General features: G+C 42.2%; 1 protein-coding gene across 1 annotated transcript in view; it reads right to left on the minus strand.

The window, feature by feature from the left end:
* The window catches only part of MTHFD1 (methylenetetrahydrofolate dehydrogenase, cyclohydrolase and formyltetrahydrofolate synthetase 1), a 43,832-nt gene that overhangs the window by 21,040 nt on the left and 7,159 nt on the right, over positions 1–15,633 (minus strand). Inside the window, exons 2-13 of the mRNA XM_076345615.1 lie at positions 13,854–13,938; positions 11,417–11,476; positions 10,666–10,719; positions 10,164–10,300; positions 9,925–10,025; positions 9,456–9,592; positions 7,938–8,049; positions 3,200–3,327; positions 2,446–2,543; positions 1,550–1,723; positions 885–1,021; positions 547–593 (exon numbers count right to left, since the gene is read on the minus strand). Of these exons, the coding sequence (XP_076201730.1) occupies positions 547–593; positions 885–1,021; positions 1,550–1,723; positions 2,446–2,543; positions 3,200–3,327; positions 7,938–8,049; positions 9,456–9,592; positions 9,925–10,025; positions 10,164–10,300; positions 10,666–10,719; positions 11,417–11,476; positions 13,854–13,938 (1,270 nt within the window). The remainder of the gene's footprint in view (positions 1–546; positions 594–884; positions 1,022–1,549; positions 1,724–2,445; positions 2,544–3,199; positions 3,328–7,937; positions 8,050–9,455; positions 9,593–9,924; positions 10,026–10,163; positions 10,301–10,665; positions 10,720–11,416; positions 11,477–13,853; positions 13,939–15,633) is intronic.

Here is a 15,633-nt window from a genome sequence, read left to right on the forward strand (position 1 = left end):
TACTTGTTGCCAAGTCACATCAGAAATATGCTGCAGTGCCAGTCCCCCACAGGCTGAGGTCTTGGCATTACCGATTCCCAACTTCCCTTTTCCCATTTCATGTTAGTAATCTAAAACACAAGTACACCAAAATAGCTCACAGAAAGAGTCGGTGACCACCGCTGCTGACAGAACTACTTAATATGCTTCCAAAACGTATTAAGTCATTATCTTCTTCATTTCAGTGCTGGGAAAAAGAGGCACAGGATGTACTTTGCTCAAAGGTATACAGCAATTCAGGGCAAAGAAGGGAAGGGAACAGAGGAACTGGGAATTCCCAGTTCTATGAATTTCCCTGACCATGCAGGCACCCTTCTGAAACAACCAAAGATGTTTGTTTTGTGGTTTTTTTTTAAACAAAAAAAAAAGCTTTGCTGAAATGAAGCATCCAGTTCTTGGTAGTGCTATGCTGGGCCATAAACAAAAAAGATTTTGTAAGTTATCTGACTGTAGTATCTCTTCAAGGTCTGAGTTATATGTGCAATGAGGCTTTGTATAAAGAATTACCTCTTCCATGGGGATAACTTGACAATAGCCACCACCTGCAGCTCCACCTACAGAGAGACAATAGTCAAATAATGCAAATAAAGGTCTCTCTAGCCCAGAGTGGTATTACATGTGCTTGCTTAATGGCTTTAAGAAGGCAGCTACTGTCAAGCAGCATAGTTTAAATCCCAGCACAGCACTTGAAGACAACACTGAAGAACTTACCCAAGGTTTTTCTTTTCTTTTAAGAAATGCAATTGTAACTGAGAATTATGTAAAACTACAATGTAGCAGAATAAAATCTCTGAATGACATCTTTCCCCGTTTAGTCCAACTGCAAGCAACAGAACAGCTCATACCTTTTATACCAAAGGTTGGCCCCTGAGAAGGCTGCCGAACACAAGCAAAGACATTCTGGTGAAGGTGTGCTCCTAAGGCTTGAACAAGACCAACAGTAGTGGTGCTTTTCCCCTCTCCCAGGGGAGTAGGAGTTATCCTGCAGTGAAAAAGCAGAACAGACACAATTAAACCCTTGCAGTGGGTGAGACTCGAAACACTTACAGGGATAAAACAGTCACCCAGTGATTGCAGTTAACGCAAATTCAAATTCTGGATTGGCTCATACTTCAGCTAATCTTCATCAGTTCGAAACTAGAATGATATTAGCAAATTATCACATAACTGTCGAAGACTGTCCTCTGAAACAACTTGCTAGTTACTGTTGAAGGCAGGCTACTAGACTAGGAGAACTTTGACTACGATCCAGTCTGCCCTTCATAACCCTGACCTGCGGACCAAAATAATTCATCTCAAGGACAGAAATGTTAAACTACATTCCCACTATTTGCCACAAGAGATAAATCTATTTCCCAAACCACTAGATTTTCACAGGGTGATTTACTAAAACCCAGAACACTCCATACAGTCACCTTACCAAAAGACAATACAACAACAAGCCATGCTAATAAAATTTCTATTCACCTTGACATCATGTAAGTGATGCCTCAGTTAAGGAAGTACCTACCCAGTAACAACAATGTATTTGCCATCTGGCTGGTTCTTCAGCCGTTTCAGAGCTGACAGATGAACTTTGGCTTTAGTTTGGCCGTAGAGCTCCACTTCATCAGGGAGCAGGCCAACTTCTTTTGCAACTTGATCAATGGGCTTGAGTATGCAAGACTGCGATATTTCAATATCACTTAAAGAAAGAGCGCAAGGTCAATTTATAAGTCAAAGACATCTCACAAATTCCCTGCTTCCGGATGGCATAAACTACAAACATCTAATCTATATTTTAAAAGGGAAGATTTAACCCCTCCTAGTTAAATGAATCAATCCCACTGATATTGGCTACATTAGAATAGACACATCCTCAGAGTTGCCTTTTTTTTTAAAAAAAAAAAAAAACCACCAAACAAAAAAACCAGCACACACCCCCCCCCCCCCCCCCCCCCGACTCCTCCTACCCCAAGAATGCCTTTTTGTAGGCAGCGTGTTATGCTCCCTTATGGTATTTTGTATATTTTCAACTGCTCCTTGGGGACTTGACACCAACAACTCCTACTTCAAGATGCTAGGTTTTTGCCGTGTCAGATTGAAAATTTTCCAAAATACAAGTGTCTCGCTATTTGCTGAATCAACAACTATCTAGTTGTCCTAAAGAGTCTGTGGAAGTCCATGTTTATGCCTTAGTACTATCAGGATGACCCAAGCTTACACTTCAACATATGTCACAGCACCACTGCAGGTTAGCTCTGCTCCCTTAGGAAGGCCTCACAGTGCTTTCTCTCTACTTCTCTCCAAACTTCAATGCCAGCTACAGTCTACATACATGTATGCCCCATATTACACAAAGCTTGGGAACAGAAGTGAATGCTATACTGCATGAATACTGCCAGTGGCTTCATCTGAAAGCATTACCTTGGAACAGGCACCTTTAGGGTAAGCTGGTTATATTGGATGTTCCATTTTCCAGGCTGGAACTTCTCCAGAAAACGCTGCGCACTCTCCACTGTGCTCTAAAATAAGCACGAGAATGCATTATAGCAACCACCACTGTATGAACCATGCTGGTTAACAAAGAGACTCAGAAAGGTTTTCCCCTCCCACCTGTCTCAGTTTGGGATTAACACAAAGTGCTTTGATTAAAGCATTTGCTAACAATCCAAAATGATACTCTGCTCATAGTTTTCTTAAAAAGAAAAAAACCCCACCATATCTATCTATCCATCTACCTATCTATCTTCCAGTGTGCTGGATCTTTTGGGGTGTTCTGTGTCAGTGGGGTTTATTAAGCAAAGCAGGAAACAAAGGGAGCTGGCTTATACTGTTACACTCCTTTTTATCCAATCACCCTACAGATAGTTTTAGAATTACAGCCATTGTAAGACAAGCCCATTTCTCACTGTTTTGAGGGACCACACTCAAACCCGCCCCCCCCCCCCCCCCCCCAACCCAACCAAAAAACCTCTGTCCTAACATTTCCTTAAGGTCCACCTTCTTCCTCAGTTAACTGAATCCAAACTGTTTGGGCTAGAAGTTGGAAATCCAACTAAACCTCTGTAAGAGCAAGAAGGAAGCACCAGCCTTGGTAGCGTGATGATGGTCAGCAGCAACATACCCCAAAGGCAAACGTAGAGGAGATGACCACCAGTCTCACAGTCTGCCCACATACCTGCATTAACATGGCCACAGTCATAGGCCCAACGCCACCAGGAACTGGGGTGATGTAGGAAGCTTTTTCCTTTGCTGTACTGTACGCCACATCTCCTACAACTCTTTTTCCACTGGCCTTTGTGCTGTCTGGGGATTTAAGGAAAAAGTAAGTTACACATCACATTTCACCAAAACAGAGGAGGCAGCACTGACTAAATTGAAGTCTTTTCCTCTGTTGGAGTAAACAAAACAGAAGCTGAGTACCCAGGAAGCTGTAAAGGAAGATAAAAAGTTAAAAACAACATCACAAGATGAAGCTGTTATCATCATGTTTCACTCAGAGCGTCAACAGCTCATGCAACATATCTTCCCATTAAGTGCCATTTATCCTCAGCCAGATAGATTCCCCCTTTCCTTGAGCATGCAAGTATTTTCTCATGGCACGTGGCCCACAGGGCAGTCTGAAGATGACTCCAAAACAAATGCAGGGGGACCAAAACACAGACCAAGTCTTACATCTGTGCAATAATAAAACACAAATGGGACATACAATAGAGATGTCACCTGAAACATCCTCTCACAGCTCCTGCTGTATTGCTCTGAAGGATTAGTACAGTTTCCAATTTGAAGGAGATATATATCAATGGTCTAGTAGAAGCGAGAGAAGAAACATGGCTGACTTGTTCCAAAAACCCAGGTTTACATTTGCTCTGTTCCATTTTGGAGGACATCTAGGCCTTACTATTGAATAAAATCACCTGCATTTACAGAAAATGAAGACAGAAAGTGCTGAGCTTTTCAATTACTCGTTGCCGTTCTAATGATGGACCTGTAAATACTGCAGTTCACAGAGATCAGAGTCTTGTCAAAACAAACCTCATAGGTGGCTTAAGAGAGCTCCAGTAGAATAATCTCCTTTCTCCCTGGCAAAAGAAATTGCTATATCCTGCTGCACTACATGACCTGACAATTCAGAAACAGATATAGCACTTTTTTCCAGTGGTGACCTTTAAGCTCACACATAAGGAGAGAAAAAGACAAAATGCATTAGTAAAACTAGCACAATCATCTAAGGAACTCGCTGATTATAGACACAGCATATCAAAAAAAGAAAATTTAAGTTTCTCCTAGAGTGGCAGATCCTCATTTCAGATATGAGGACTCTAGGGAACTTAAGCAGTGTGAAAAACCTGAAGATAGATTTTAACGTTGTTACATTGAAATATTATATTGGATACAGTAAGTGTATGTTTGATCAGAACACAATCAATAACTTTAACATACATTTGGTGAGGGGGAGGAGAGGAAGAGAAACCAAACTCCGAAACAGCTGATTATGTTAAAACTAAAGAGGGAGCAAAAGCAGCTCCTGCCAACACTAATTTTCAGCTGCATTGTTACTGACAATTAGCAGCTTGGATGTTTTGCTGTGTTTGTGTTTTAAGCAACACTTCTTCTCCCTAAAGCTCAAAGCTTGAACAACATCACAGCAGCCACTGTCAGCTTTGCTGCCTGAACTGCAGACCAATCTGTCCTTCCAGTCTAGAGATCAGTTTAATTAAGGTTGCAAAAGGCAAATAACATAATCATATTTTCTTCCAAGGATACCAAGCAGGCTTACCAGCCACCCCGGCCAGGAAGACTCCAGGCCCAAGAATGAAGAAAACAAGCGATGAATTAGGCACTCCACACACAAACATGTTACACAGACGCAGTGATGAGCACAAGCCAAACAAACCTCCAGTCCCTGCCTCTGCATCCCGCACCTCACGCCAAGCACTGCAGAGCACAACTTAGGAGCTATTCAATTACCTTTAAAATATTCTTTTGAAGGAAAGCTCACGTACAACGCTTTCCGGCTCTCCCCATAATTTCACCTTCTCAATATTCATCATCCCACTCTTAAAAAAACCAAACTAGTTACAGAGAGTATCAGTGACACTATAACCATTCCCAGTGCCTGTGTCTTCTTTGGTCCAGTAGGTTCTCTAGCCAGCTGGAACGCATGAGAGCGAGCATCCAAGGACTTTGAGATCAAAGAAATTAAGGACATGCTACACATATGGAATGAACAGGTATGATGATCTCCATCTATCTCCAGAGACAGCTGCATGAGAGAGAGCCTGAGTGCAGCTTCTGGATCGGAGCTAATTCACAGTCCTACTTCCGCCAGACAAGGGCTGGGAATATCCACATGACTTCCAAGCAAACTTGTGCCAATGTACATGCAACTGTAACACGTTTCTGGTAGATATATGACTGCAAACACACAAGACCATACATGACCCTCATCTATAAAACATGAGACCAGCTGCTTGCAGTCTACTGCTTTTTCTGGACACCACTAGGAAAGGTGTTTCATGAGGGATCCAACAAAATCTGATCTTATAGGCCTGTGATGCCAGCTTGATTCCCAGTACATGAAGATATAAACAGAGTGCCAAGTCAAGGCTTTCTATATCTTTCTAGCTCCTCTGGTGTTTGAAGAGCATGGCACCGAGATCCTCAGAGGCTGATCCTCCTTTGCTGCTCTCATATCCCACTGTTCAAGGTTCCCTGTTGGCTAGGGCTGCAAAATCCCATAGCAGAGAAGGACTTTGAACAGGGTTGCTTCCTCCACCAGGACTCAGAAAGGGACACTCCAGAGACTATGCCATCTCTGGGAATATCCTCTACCTGCACTGCTCTCCCTTCCTGTAGCAGAGCAATTTCTACAGGCCTGGAATAAAGCATTTAGAATTTTTGCTGGAGTAGCCCTCCAACTGCAGCAGTGGGGAGAGAAAGACAAATACAATCCAGTTTGGAAAGGGAATAAGACACACTTGTCTGCTCTAATAGAGGTTTCAGGAGATCCTCTCTTCCTCTCTCTCTACCTGGAGACCTGGAAGAAATTCTGTTCAGCTGTAGTAAACATGAACGCAAAGCCAGATGTGCCTAAACTGCCCATTCTAGCCTCCAAACTGGCAGCCTTGGGAGTATACAGGCCACCCTCCATTCGAAAGCACAACAGCTGCGTTTGCATGGTGCTACATGGCTATAACTTTTTTTAACTCCAACTTGGCAAGCCTGCATGAAGTTAATGCCCTGGTATGTCAAATCGTATTGGGATTTGCCTGTACAGGACACCCCGAGTTGCAAAGTATAGGCATATCCAGAGATTGCCACGTCCTCCACCTGCAACTCACATGTACACCTAGGGGGCACCTAGCTGGCTACACTAACAGCTATGGTAAGATGTATGGCAACTATGATATTTCTCCCCCTGCCACGTTCAAAGCACCATCACAGCTAGCAGCAATATTCTATCTGTACAGTGATGTAGCTAGAGAAGCTGGCAAACTAGCTGCTGTTCTTTCTGTAGCATTGCAATTCCCACAATTCTGGCACTGATTTCCCAAAAGATTCATCTGAAAGCTTTTTCGCAACCAATCAGAAGGGAAGAAAGAGGCAGGAAAACTCAACAGCTTCAGAAAACCACAGAAGTCTGTGGCATCCATCATTTTGAAGTCTGACGATTTCCACGGTACTCTATCAAGCCCCGATTACTGAGTCTCACAACGCCATTAAGTATATTGCCATGCAATGCTGGCTAGTCTGGGTGTACAAGAAGCTCAGATCCCAGTGCACTGCCCAAGGCAGACTAATTGCAAAGAAACAGGGATGTCCCCTCAGAGATGCAGTTCACATCAAGCCTGAAAAAAGGTCATACCATCATATGTCAGAAACACAATGGTAGTTTTATTTGCAACATGTTAGTGGGGGAGACTCCAAGCCATTCTGCTTCATGCAAATCAGCAGCGACCCTGTGGGTTTTGGCAAATTGCCTCAGTTTGGGTAACTTGGCACAAATACATCAAGCAACAAACAGCAACAGCAGATGACTTTTTAATTTTAATTAGACAGAGGACTAATGTTTTTAAATGCAACCCAGTGTCATCTTTGAGGAACAAGACTGCTGAACAGAAATTTCTTTACATTCCATTAAATAATGGCAACAAAACGACTGATTAATTATGAAAACTACCTTTTAAAAGCCTTGTGGGTGTAGCACAGAGATAGTTGGATGGTGACTAATTTTCCATATCATTCAATATCTGTAATTTGGATTTAAAATAAGATGAAACCAGAAATTGCCAGACTGTCTGTTCCTCCTTTGTAAGGAAGCAGTAGCTAAGTGAAACCCTACCCTAAAATCCATTATGTTCAAGCACTTTATTCTATGCCAGAGCCACTGTCACCAATACTCTTGCAGAAGCTGCTTTGTCTCAAGGCAACAGCCATTCAAGCCTAAGAAGTTAATGTTGTGATTCAACAAATCCACAGCTACTTTAAGAGACTGCTTGCCATTTATGTATTTCAAACAGAACAGCTTAATCAGATCTAACTGCAAAGTAATGACAGCAAAGCTGCACACTCACAAGTGACAACAGCAGCAAGACTTCACTATGTAGTTGCAGCAAATTACATGGATATTCTGCTGTAGTATTTCCTAGGCCTCCTCTTTCCTCTACTGATCATCAGCCTCATTGAAGACAGAAACAGAACTGCCACTGATCTGCTTTAGGGCAGTACTTCAAACCAACCTTTTTGTATTCTGGCATCTTCAGAGGTTGCTATCATTACCTAAGACAGGCTTAAAAGAGAAATAAGTCTGCATTGACTAGAAACACCAAGGAAACAGTATCCATGTACTTACTTAGTAACTGCATTTATATACAAATAAACACATCCCCACTCTTTATACCTTACCCACGCACCTGGCACATGGTTAATTCCACAGTCTATTACAATTGCACCAGGTTTGATCCATTCACCTTTTACCATTTCAGCTTTACCAGCTGCAACCACCAGGATATCAGCTTTACCAACCTATGAAAAAAAACCAAATAAACAACTCTGTATCACACCGGCAGTGGAAAAATGCAGGGCTGCTTCAGCAGCAACTTAGATCAGCTTCAGTTGCAGTAAAACTGTGTGCTCACTCATTGCCATTGGAGGGGTGGAAGGGCATCGTCAACAATTAAAGGTAGCTAGCAGTTCCTTGGCAAGCACAAATTCCTGCAGCCAGAAATTATGGCCTATTTTCACACTCCTACCCTGAACTATTGCTAGTCAACACTTCACAACCTCCTTTGAACTCCTCCATGATTCCCAAGTGGATCACACAGACTACTTTTAGATAAAATTAAAGCCTTCTGCATATTCTTATCTCACTCCCTTCAAATATCCCTGCATATTCAGCTGTTCTTTTCAATGCTACGAATATACTCAGCACTCATCAGACAGCAGCCAGAAACAACCCCTGCACAGAACTCTAAGCAGCGCTTGTGGCAGCATTGCCTTGTGGTTTTTAAGTCCAGGACTGTGTAACATGCAACTCCAGGGAAAGCTGATTGTAATTCAGCACTAATATTCCTTCAGACAGTACTCAGTAAATTTCACAGATCTGGTCACAAAGCTGGTGCTAGAGACTCTGACTGAAGCTCGTTGTCAGTTCTTGCACTGCTTCATTCATGTTTGCTTAGGAAGCTGCTATCCCTTGGAATTTTTTCTTTTAATCTTCAAGGGCGATTAACTATTTTTAAGATTTCGTTAAGAATTAGCACTTCAACTGTTAATCAACCTAATGACAGTCTTATTGAACAGCAACTTAATGGCGTGAAGCACTGCAGTGTTTCTGATCTTCCTTGTGAGTTATATTCAAATACACCTACCCTCTTTTCAGCTTTAATACTTGCCTACAGAGCCTGGTAGTGTTGATTGCTCTACGAAATCCAAGTAGGTGGCAGCACAGCAACACACTATTTCTGTCACTCTCACTGCTAAAGAGGAAAATGGTACCAACTCCCAGCCATAGAAAATAGACTGGAAAAAAAAACCCTGGAGAAAACATTTGGTCTAGCATTTCACAGCCATTAAAGCAAAAGACCACCTGGCCTTTTCGGGAAAAAACAAAAACATATGCTGTCTTGCAGGCCACTACTTGGAGATTAGGAAGGGATGATTAAATTCTCAGCACTTGCCCAAAGAAAACAAAAATAATAATTTTATTGTTATAATTAAAAGCCTCTAATTAAGGGCCAAAAATAATCAGGATCCTATTCCAGCAGAAGTATTTACACAACCATCCAATGAACAGGACTGGGAAACCGTTTCAGATGAAAGACAACCCAGACCCAATGACTTAGGGTAGCAATACACTGAGTAGCAATATGCAGCAGCAGCACTGGCTTGCAGCAGATAATTACAGCCTCACGCATCCATCCTGTCATTACCTCCTCAGCCAGCGTTGAGGTCTTTGAATGGCAAGTGGTTACTGTTGCGTGATTCCACAGCAGCAGGTCATGCATGGGAGCACCAACGATCTTACTGCGACCAACCACTACAGCTCTTTTCCCTGCAACCTGGATGCCTGCACCACAGAAAGTTAGGAGAAAGTAAAAATAGGTCATTGTGCATTCTAGTACAAACTAACTCAAACAGCTCTGGAGTCTTTTGGTCAGTTTAAGTTTGGCTCTGCTACTTCAAGATATTATTTTTCTTCTGGGTTGTGTGTGCTAGGGAATTGGAAGGGAGGAAGGACGGACCACTTTAAAACTAGCTCTTTTCCTATCTGAAAAGGCAGAGATGAAATGTGGCATCTTAACAAAAGTTTCAATGCGAAGCATAGCCTTGCGAGGTGCACAATTTCTCCTCTTATTGAAGACTACCGCATTCATGAATAATGGATGGAAACATCCTTACCTGTCTGCCTGATAAGTTCCATGCATCCTTTTGGCGTACAGGGAATAAAGCAGTCTCCAAGGTCCCCTCTAGAGAGTTTCCCAGCATTGATGCTACTTAAGCTGTATTTTGAAAGAATAAAGGCCAAGTAAGATTCCCAGCCTCATGATCACCATTCAAAAGAAAAGAAAAGAAAAAAAAAAAAAAAGAGGTTTCTTTCTGGAGTAGCTGTCATGCTCTCCAGGGGTGAAGCAGTTTACCCATCTACATCCTTCTCAGGTGCAACAGCATTGGTTATTTTTTCTGTACTGATGGGTTTATCAGAGTCAAGTGGCAGCTGCACTATAAAGCCATGAACAGCAGGGTCTCCATTCAAAGAGGCAATGCACTTGAGGACCTACAAGAAGTAAAGATCAAAAACCTAATGGCTGATAAACTGAAATATGACTGATGCAAAGGAAAAAGCACAATCCTGTCTGGATTAAAAGACACATACAATATGTTTAGTTTTTCTACCCAAGAGTATAAATGACTCACATTTTTTATTTTTAGAAAAATACCTGTTAAAGTCTCTAAATTTTACTTTGTAATGCTTTAGTTTTCTTTTAAAAATAAAATCTCAGCAGGTTCCATTTCTTTTTTCATGAGTTAATATCTATGGGCAAGCAGTCTTCTTTTATAAAATGAGAGGGCAAATATAAGTTCATCTCTTGAGCTCAAGACCAAAATTATGTATTTTTCATTATTGGCTATATTACTTACATCAGCTTCTGTTGCTGTGTTTGGCAGTTTTATGTGATTGGCACTGATCCCAATCTGCAAATGAGAATACCAACAAATTATCTGATTTCTGAATTGACATCAGAGATTGATCTGGCTATTCTCAGTCCAGCCCAGTCACAGCTACATTCTGTCACATTTCCCAGGTCTATCTCCTGTTCCTGTGGCTACAGTCTTATTATTTGGAAATATCATCAACAGAAGACAAGAAAAAAGATTAGCGCTTTGCCTACTTAGATTGGTCCGTACTTTAACTGTCCTATTCACCTTTTGACATGAACAACAAGATCTTGGCTTGACAGCATACTGCCTTGAAATGCCAGCAGAGAAGATGCCAGCTATCACCTAGGGAAACAGGGACTCATCTACATTCCCAGCCCTGCTGTAGCGTGTAATGTACCACTTGGTGAGAGATGCAAGGCAACTGCAGGTACAAGGCATTCAGGGAAGGTAAGCACATGGCCACAGGTCAGGAAAGACAGAGCATCAGCACTTCAGACACGTGTAATCTAGGAGATGATCACACAAAAAGTGGCACCAACCCACACTGTTGTTACCCCACTTCGCTACGTGTCAGGTTACCTTCCTTATAACAAAGAATTCAGGCCAACACTGGTTTCTCCAATACAGGCAAGGCTTAGATAAAACTATTTGATTTGCATCTTTTTTTTTCATATTCAGATTTGACCTACTATAGGAGGGTAAAAAGAAATACTAAGAGTTTGGGCATTACCTCAGCAGCAGCCTTCAGCTTCATATTAATGTAGAGGTTCGAATCATCCCTATTTCCAACCTAAGGATGAAAAGACAGTTGAGTCACGTTGCAGAATAGAGACCCGTTCACAGGCTGAGATGGGCTTAACCCTTGGCTTCCTTTGAGCTACACCAAGGAGACAGAGGTATTCTTGAATAACTGTAAAACACATTGATAGAGGCTATAAGTAGCTGGAGCTAGCAGGAAAGTGTTCTTTCAAGTAAGAGGCAGCTAAAGACAAGTTGTCTGATCTCCTGCATAAACACTATTTACACCTGTTGAAAAACCTTAGAAACACATTGTTCTCCACAGCAGAAAATACTGCCTGCCATCTCATCTGAGAAAGTTAAATCGCTAGCTAATTAACATGATCAGCAGGTGCTGATAACATCCAATTATCTGATTAAGGCTTTCAGAAAAGTTGGGCTTTGATACCCAGGAATCTTAATTTTATGCACATACATGTGCCTTGATGGAGAGATTTCTTCCACTGCTGTTTTGTACCTTGAGAATTTTCCTGCCAAAGAAAAACCAACAGAACAAGAACAAAGTGATGCACAAAGAGAAAGCAGCAAGTGGAACAAATGCCTGTAGTTTTTGGCAGTATCGGGTGATTACAGCACAACTGCATTTCAGAAGACTGCTTGCAACATCCAGTATGTTTTGTTAAAGGTAATGCTCCTTGTAATCATAAGAAAATGAGGGGCAAATAAAGAAAAGCTGGTAAGCAAATTCTTGAAACCCCGTTCCCTGGTAGCTATACCTGGTTCTCACACAGATTACAAGCTGCAGGGGTGACTGCATTACCTGATCACCCAGCATACACTGGTTCTTCTTCCTTAGGGTTAGACAAAGGGGCTGTCTCCCCTTTAAAATCTGCTGGATTTAGGAAAAGGTATGCCTCATACAGAGCAGAAAAGAAGGAAGAGAGCGGTCATCAGGAGATGTCAGCAAACAAACCACGTATATTGTGCAAAAGAGGACATTCCTGACTACAGGACAAAAAATAAAGATTAACTGACTTATTGTTTGAGCTCAGAGGACACCAGATACCTCCCAAGAAAAGAGCACATATTGTGTGGAGTGCTACATATCAGAAACAGCTAATCATCCTGACTTAACTGAAAAATAGGCAGCTGAGAATATCAGCATTAGGAGATGAACTCCAAGTCCAGACTGTTTGGTAGCTTACAAAAGTGTCAAAGAGCCAAAAAGCAAACAGGTTGTAAAGGACTCTGAGACAACCCAGGATTGAAGAGAACACAGGCCAACCGAGAAAAAATTCCAATAACACTACAAGACAGCAATTTTTAAGACAGGTTACATGGCCAGCAGTTCGGCAACTTCCATCAAAGCATCCTTAGTAAATTTTAAATAAAAGACCTTCCTCCTCCCTTCTAAACACCTGAAGACGAGTCTTCTGTAGAGAGGATCTTCTTAAAGCCAATAGAAAAGAAAACCAGAAAAAAAAAAAAAAACAAACAAACCACAAACAAATTTGTTCCTGGCATTGAAGAGGAGCATGGTCTTTGTGTACTATAGTGGTCTTAGCAATGGAATCCAGAGACAGGCAACAAGAACACTTCAGGGACCCAAAATATTGAATAAGGACAGAAGCCACTTCTCTAAGCAGCCACTTGCATTCCATCAGTCCTTTGTGGACACACAGTTCCTTCCTGTTACATGACACTTGCTACTGCTAGTCACCTGATCTAAGCACAAAGAGTTTGCATTTTTTATAGCTGCAAGGAAAAAAAAAAAAATCACCTTAATTTTGCCAAACACAGGCTAAAACCCTGTACTGATGAGTGCTTTTTTCCTCCGCAAGTGTTTTTGTGTAGACTCTAGCACTTACTCACACTTCTGACAGACATCAAATTCAGCAATGGGATTTTGTTCATCCCCTGCACTCAAAGTCTTCTTGGCCAAAGGTGTTTTTGGTTGGGTTCCCCCCCTGCCCCCCGCCTCTCTCCATGTTCTGATGTAACAGCAGATGAAATCCCTTAATAAACACCCCATTTCAAAGATTTCTGGTACAAACACATCTCAAAAGCTGACAGGCTTTGGGACTCACACAAATGCAGAGACTTGGAATAGAGTCTACAAGCACTGCTTCCTCTTAATAGGCCAGAAGCCTACTTTCACCATTTCACAAACATAATGCTCAAACAGAGAACTGCAAGGGTCTGGTGAAAGAAGAAAAGAAACAACCGAAAACCCCCAAAATGTTTCTGGGCCCCGGTACTTGGGGAAAAGACATCACAGAACTGTGTTACCATCCCACAGGGAACTCTGCTCTTCTATTCCTTATAAAACATCACCATTGCAAGGCAGCTTTGATGAAGCTCATCAGCTGTGCACTTACCATTGCAAAGCAACATAGATTTTCTGTAGCTGTCATTAAAGAAAACAATACCTGCAAAATTGCGAGTCCTGGTCTGAAGCCTGGAAATTTCTCTTTCATCTCAACAACTTGCTTCTTTAGTCTCTCTCTCACTTGTCTGAAGAGGGGATAAAAAAAAAAAACAAACAAGGTAGAAGTTAACCAAGAGACTGAATTCTCATACAGTGATAAGTCAGGAGTTGAAAAGATGACAGATGGGCAGACTGGCAAACACTTACTTATGCCCTGAGTACACAAGTCCCAGCAATCTCCAAATAAGATTGATGTCCATAAATCATTAAGACACTTTGGAATTTTCATTCAAACTTATTTAATTTTTTTTTTATTTTTTTTTTTTTTAAAGTCCACATTGTGCTTATTTACCCTCCTCTTCATGGTCTCAAAAGATACAAGGGTAAAAAAAAAGTACAAAATTTGGCATGGAAACTCCTGGGATTTCAAACTCCCTACTCAAAAGCAAATCCTCTTTCCACATATGCCATATCAAATCTACCTGTCTTCCACAGGCACCAGTCAACACTGTCACACATGCTGTCCTGGTAAAGGATGATGAACCTACAGTGGTAAAACTCTGGAAAATAGCTAAACAAACAGGAGGTACCCAAAGATCCACCTCTTCTACAGTTGGTCAACACTATGTGTTTCTATTTTCTGTCTGCTTGGCCTAACCTAGGCGGAGTAGGCTGCAGTCCTACACCCACCTTCCTGCCCCCAGTCTGCTTCTGCGCTTGCCAACACTCATGTGGGAAAATGCCCCCAGCCTGAGGGCTTCCAAACAAGGCAAAGATTTTTCCATGGGAGCAGGAAGGAGAAAGGGAGGTGGACAGAGGTGAAGCAATGAGGAAAATTAGCTAAACCCTGGTAGACAGCTCAGGTCGACTCTTCAGTGAAGACAAGTTTAAGGATACAATAATTAAAACAAAACTTTGAAATGGAAGCATGAGAGGATTCACTGATTAGTTAATCTAGCTCAGATGTCAACTCATACCCAGTTTACTATGCCATGTTTTAGAGATAACTAGTATCTATCACTGATAAATTAGCCACAGACAGCTCAAAAGCCAGTCACCACCCTCCCCAGCCTTGCACTCCTCTAATTTCTCAATCACTGTCTAGCCTCATGTGCATGATCCTTCACCAGGGAAGGTGGTGGGGAAGAGGTCCTGGTGCCAGGCCCAACTGCTCTTTCGAATTTGAAATTCTGCCAAAAGCCTGGGTGCAGCCCCAACACCACTGGTCTGTCTCCTCACCAGAGGCAGTCGGGATTCAGAGAAAAGAACTGACCAGTCGTGCCCATCTCATGGGCTCAGGGAGCTGGAAGGAGGCTGTGGCACTTCAGTGCAAATGTAGGAGATACCTGGCTTTTGCATCTGAGTGAGTAAGCAAACCTCAGAGGACGCTAGAGGCTTGACAGGTCTGTCCTCCTCCATGTGATCTCCAGCCCGTGTCCCACCCACTATTCTCAAACAGATGAGAAGGTGCTACCATCACGCTTAGCAAATCTACACTGCTCCAAACACCCTACTGTTTAAAACACAGATGGTGCCCTTGTGCTCACCTACCCTCAAATCAGTATCACAAAGTCTGCTACTTCCCAAGTGGAACCAGAATTCCCAGACTGGAGGATGTGCTGTTGGTGCCAGTTCATTAAAAACACGAACATCAAGGGTACGGGGACAGAGTAAGTAGCTGATGCCAGCTGGGAGGCTGTGATTCCTGCCATAAAGGGAAATTCTAGGATGACAGATACCAGTGAAGCCAACTCTACCCTGCAACTGTGAGCTCCGAATCA

Source organism: Aptenodytes patagonicus, chromosome 7 (genome assembly GCF_965638725.1).
Source record: "Aptenodytes patagonicus chromosome 7, bAptPat1.pri.cur, whole genome shotgun sequence".
Lineage (NCBI taxonomy): Eukaryota > Metazoa > Chordata > Aves > Sphenisciformes > Spheniscidae > Aptenodytes > Aptenodytes patagonicus.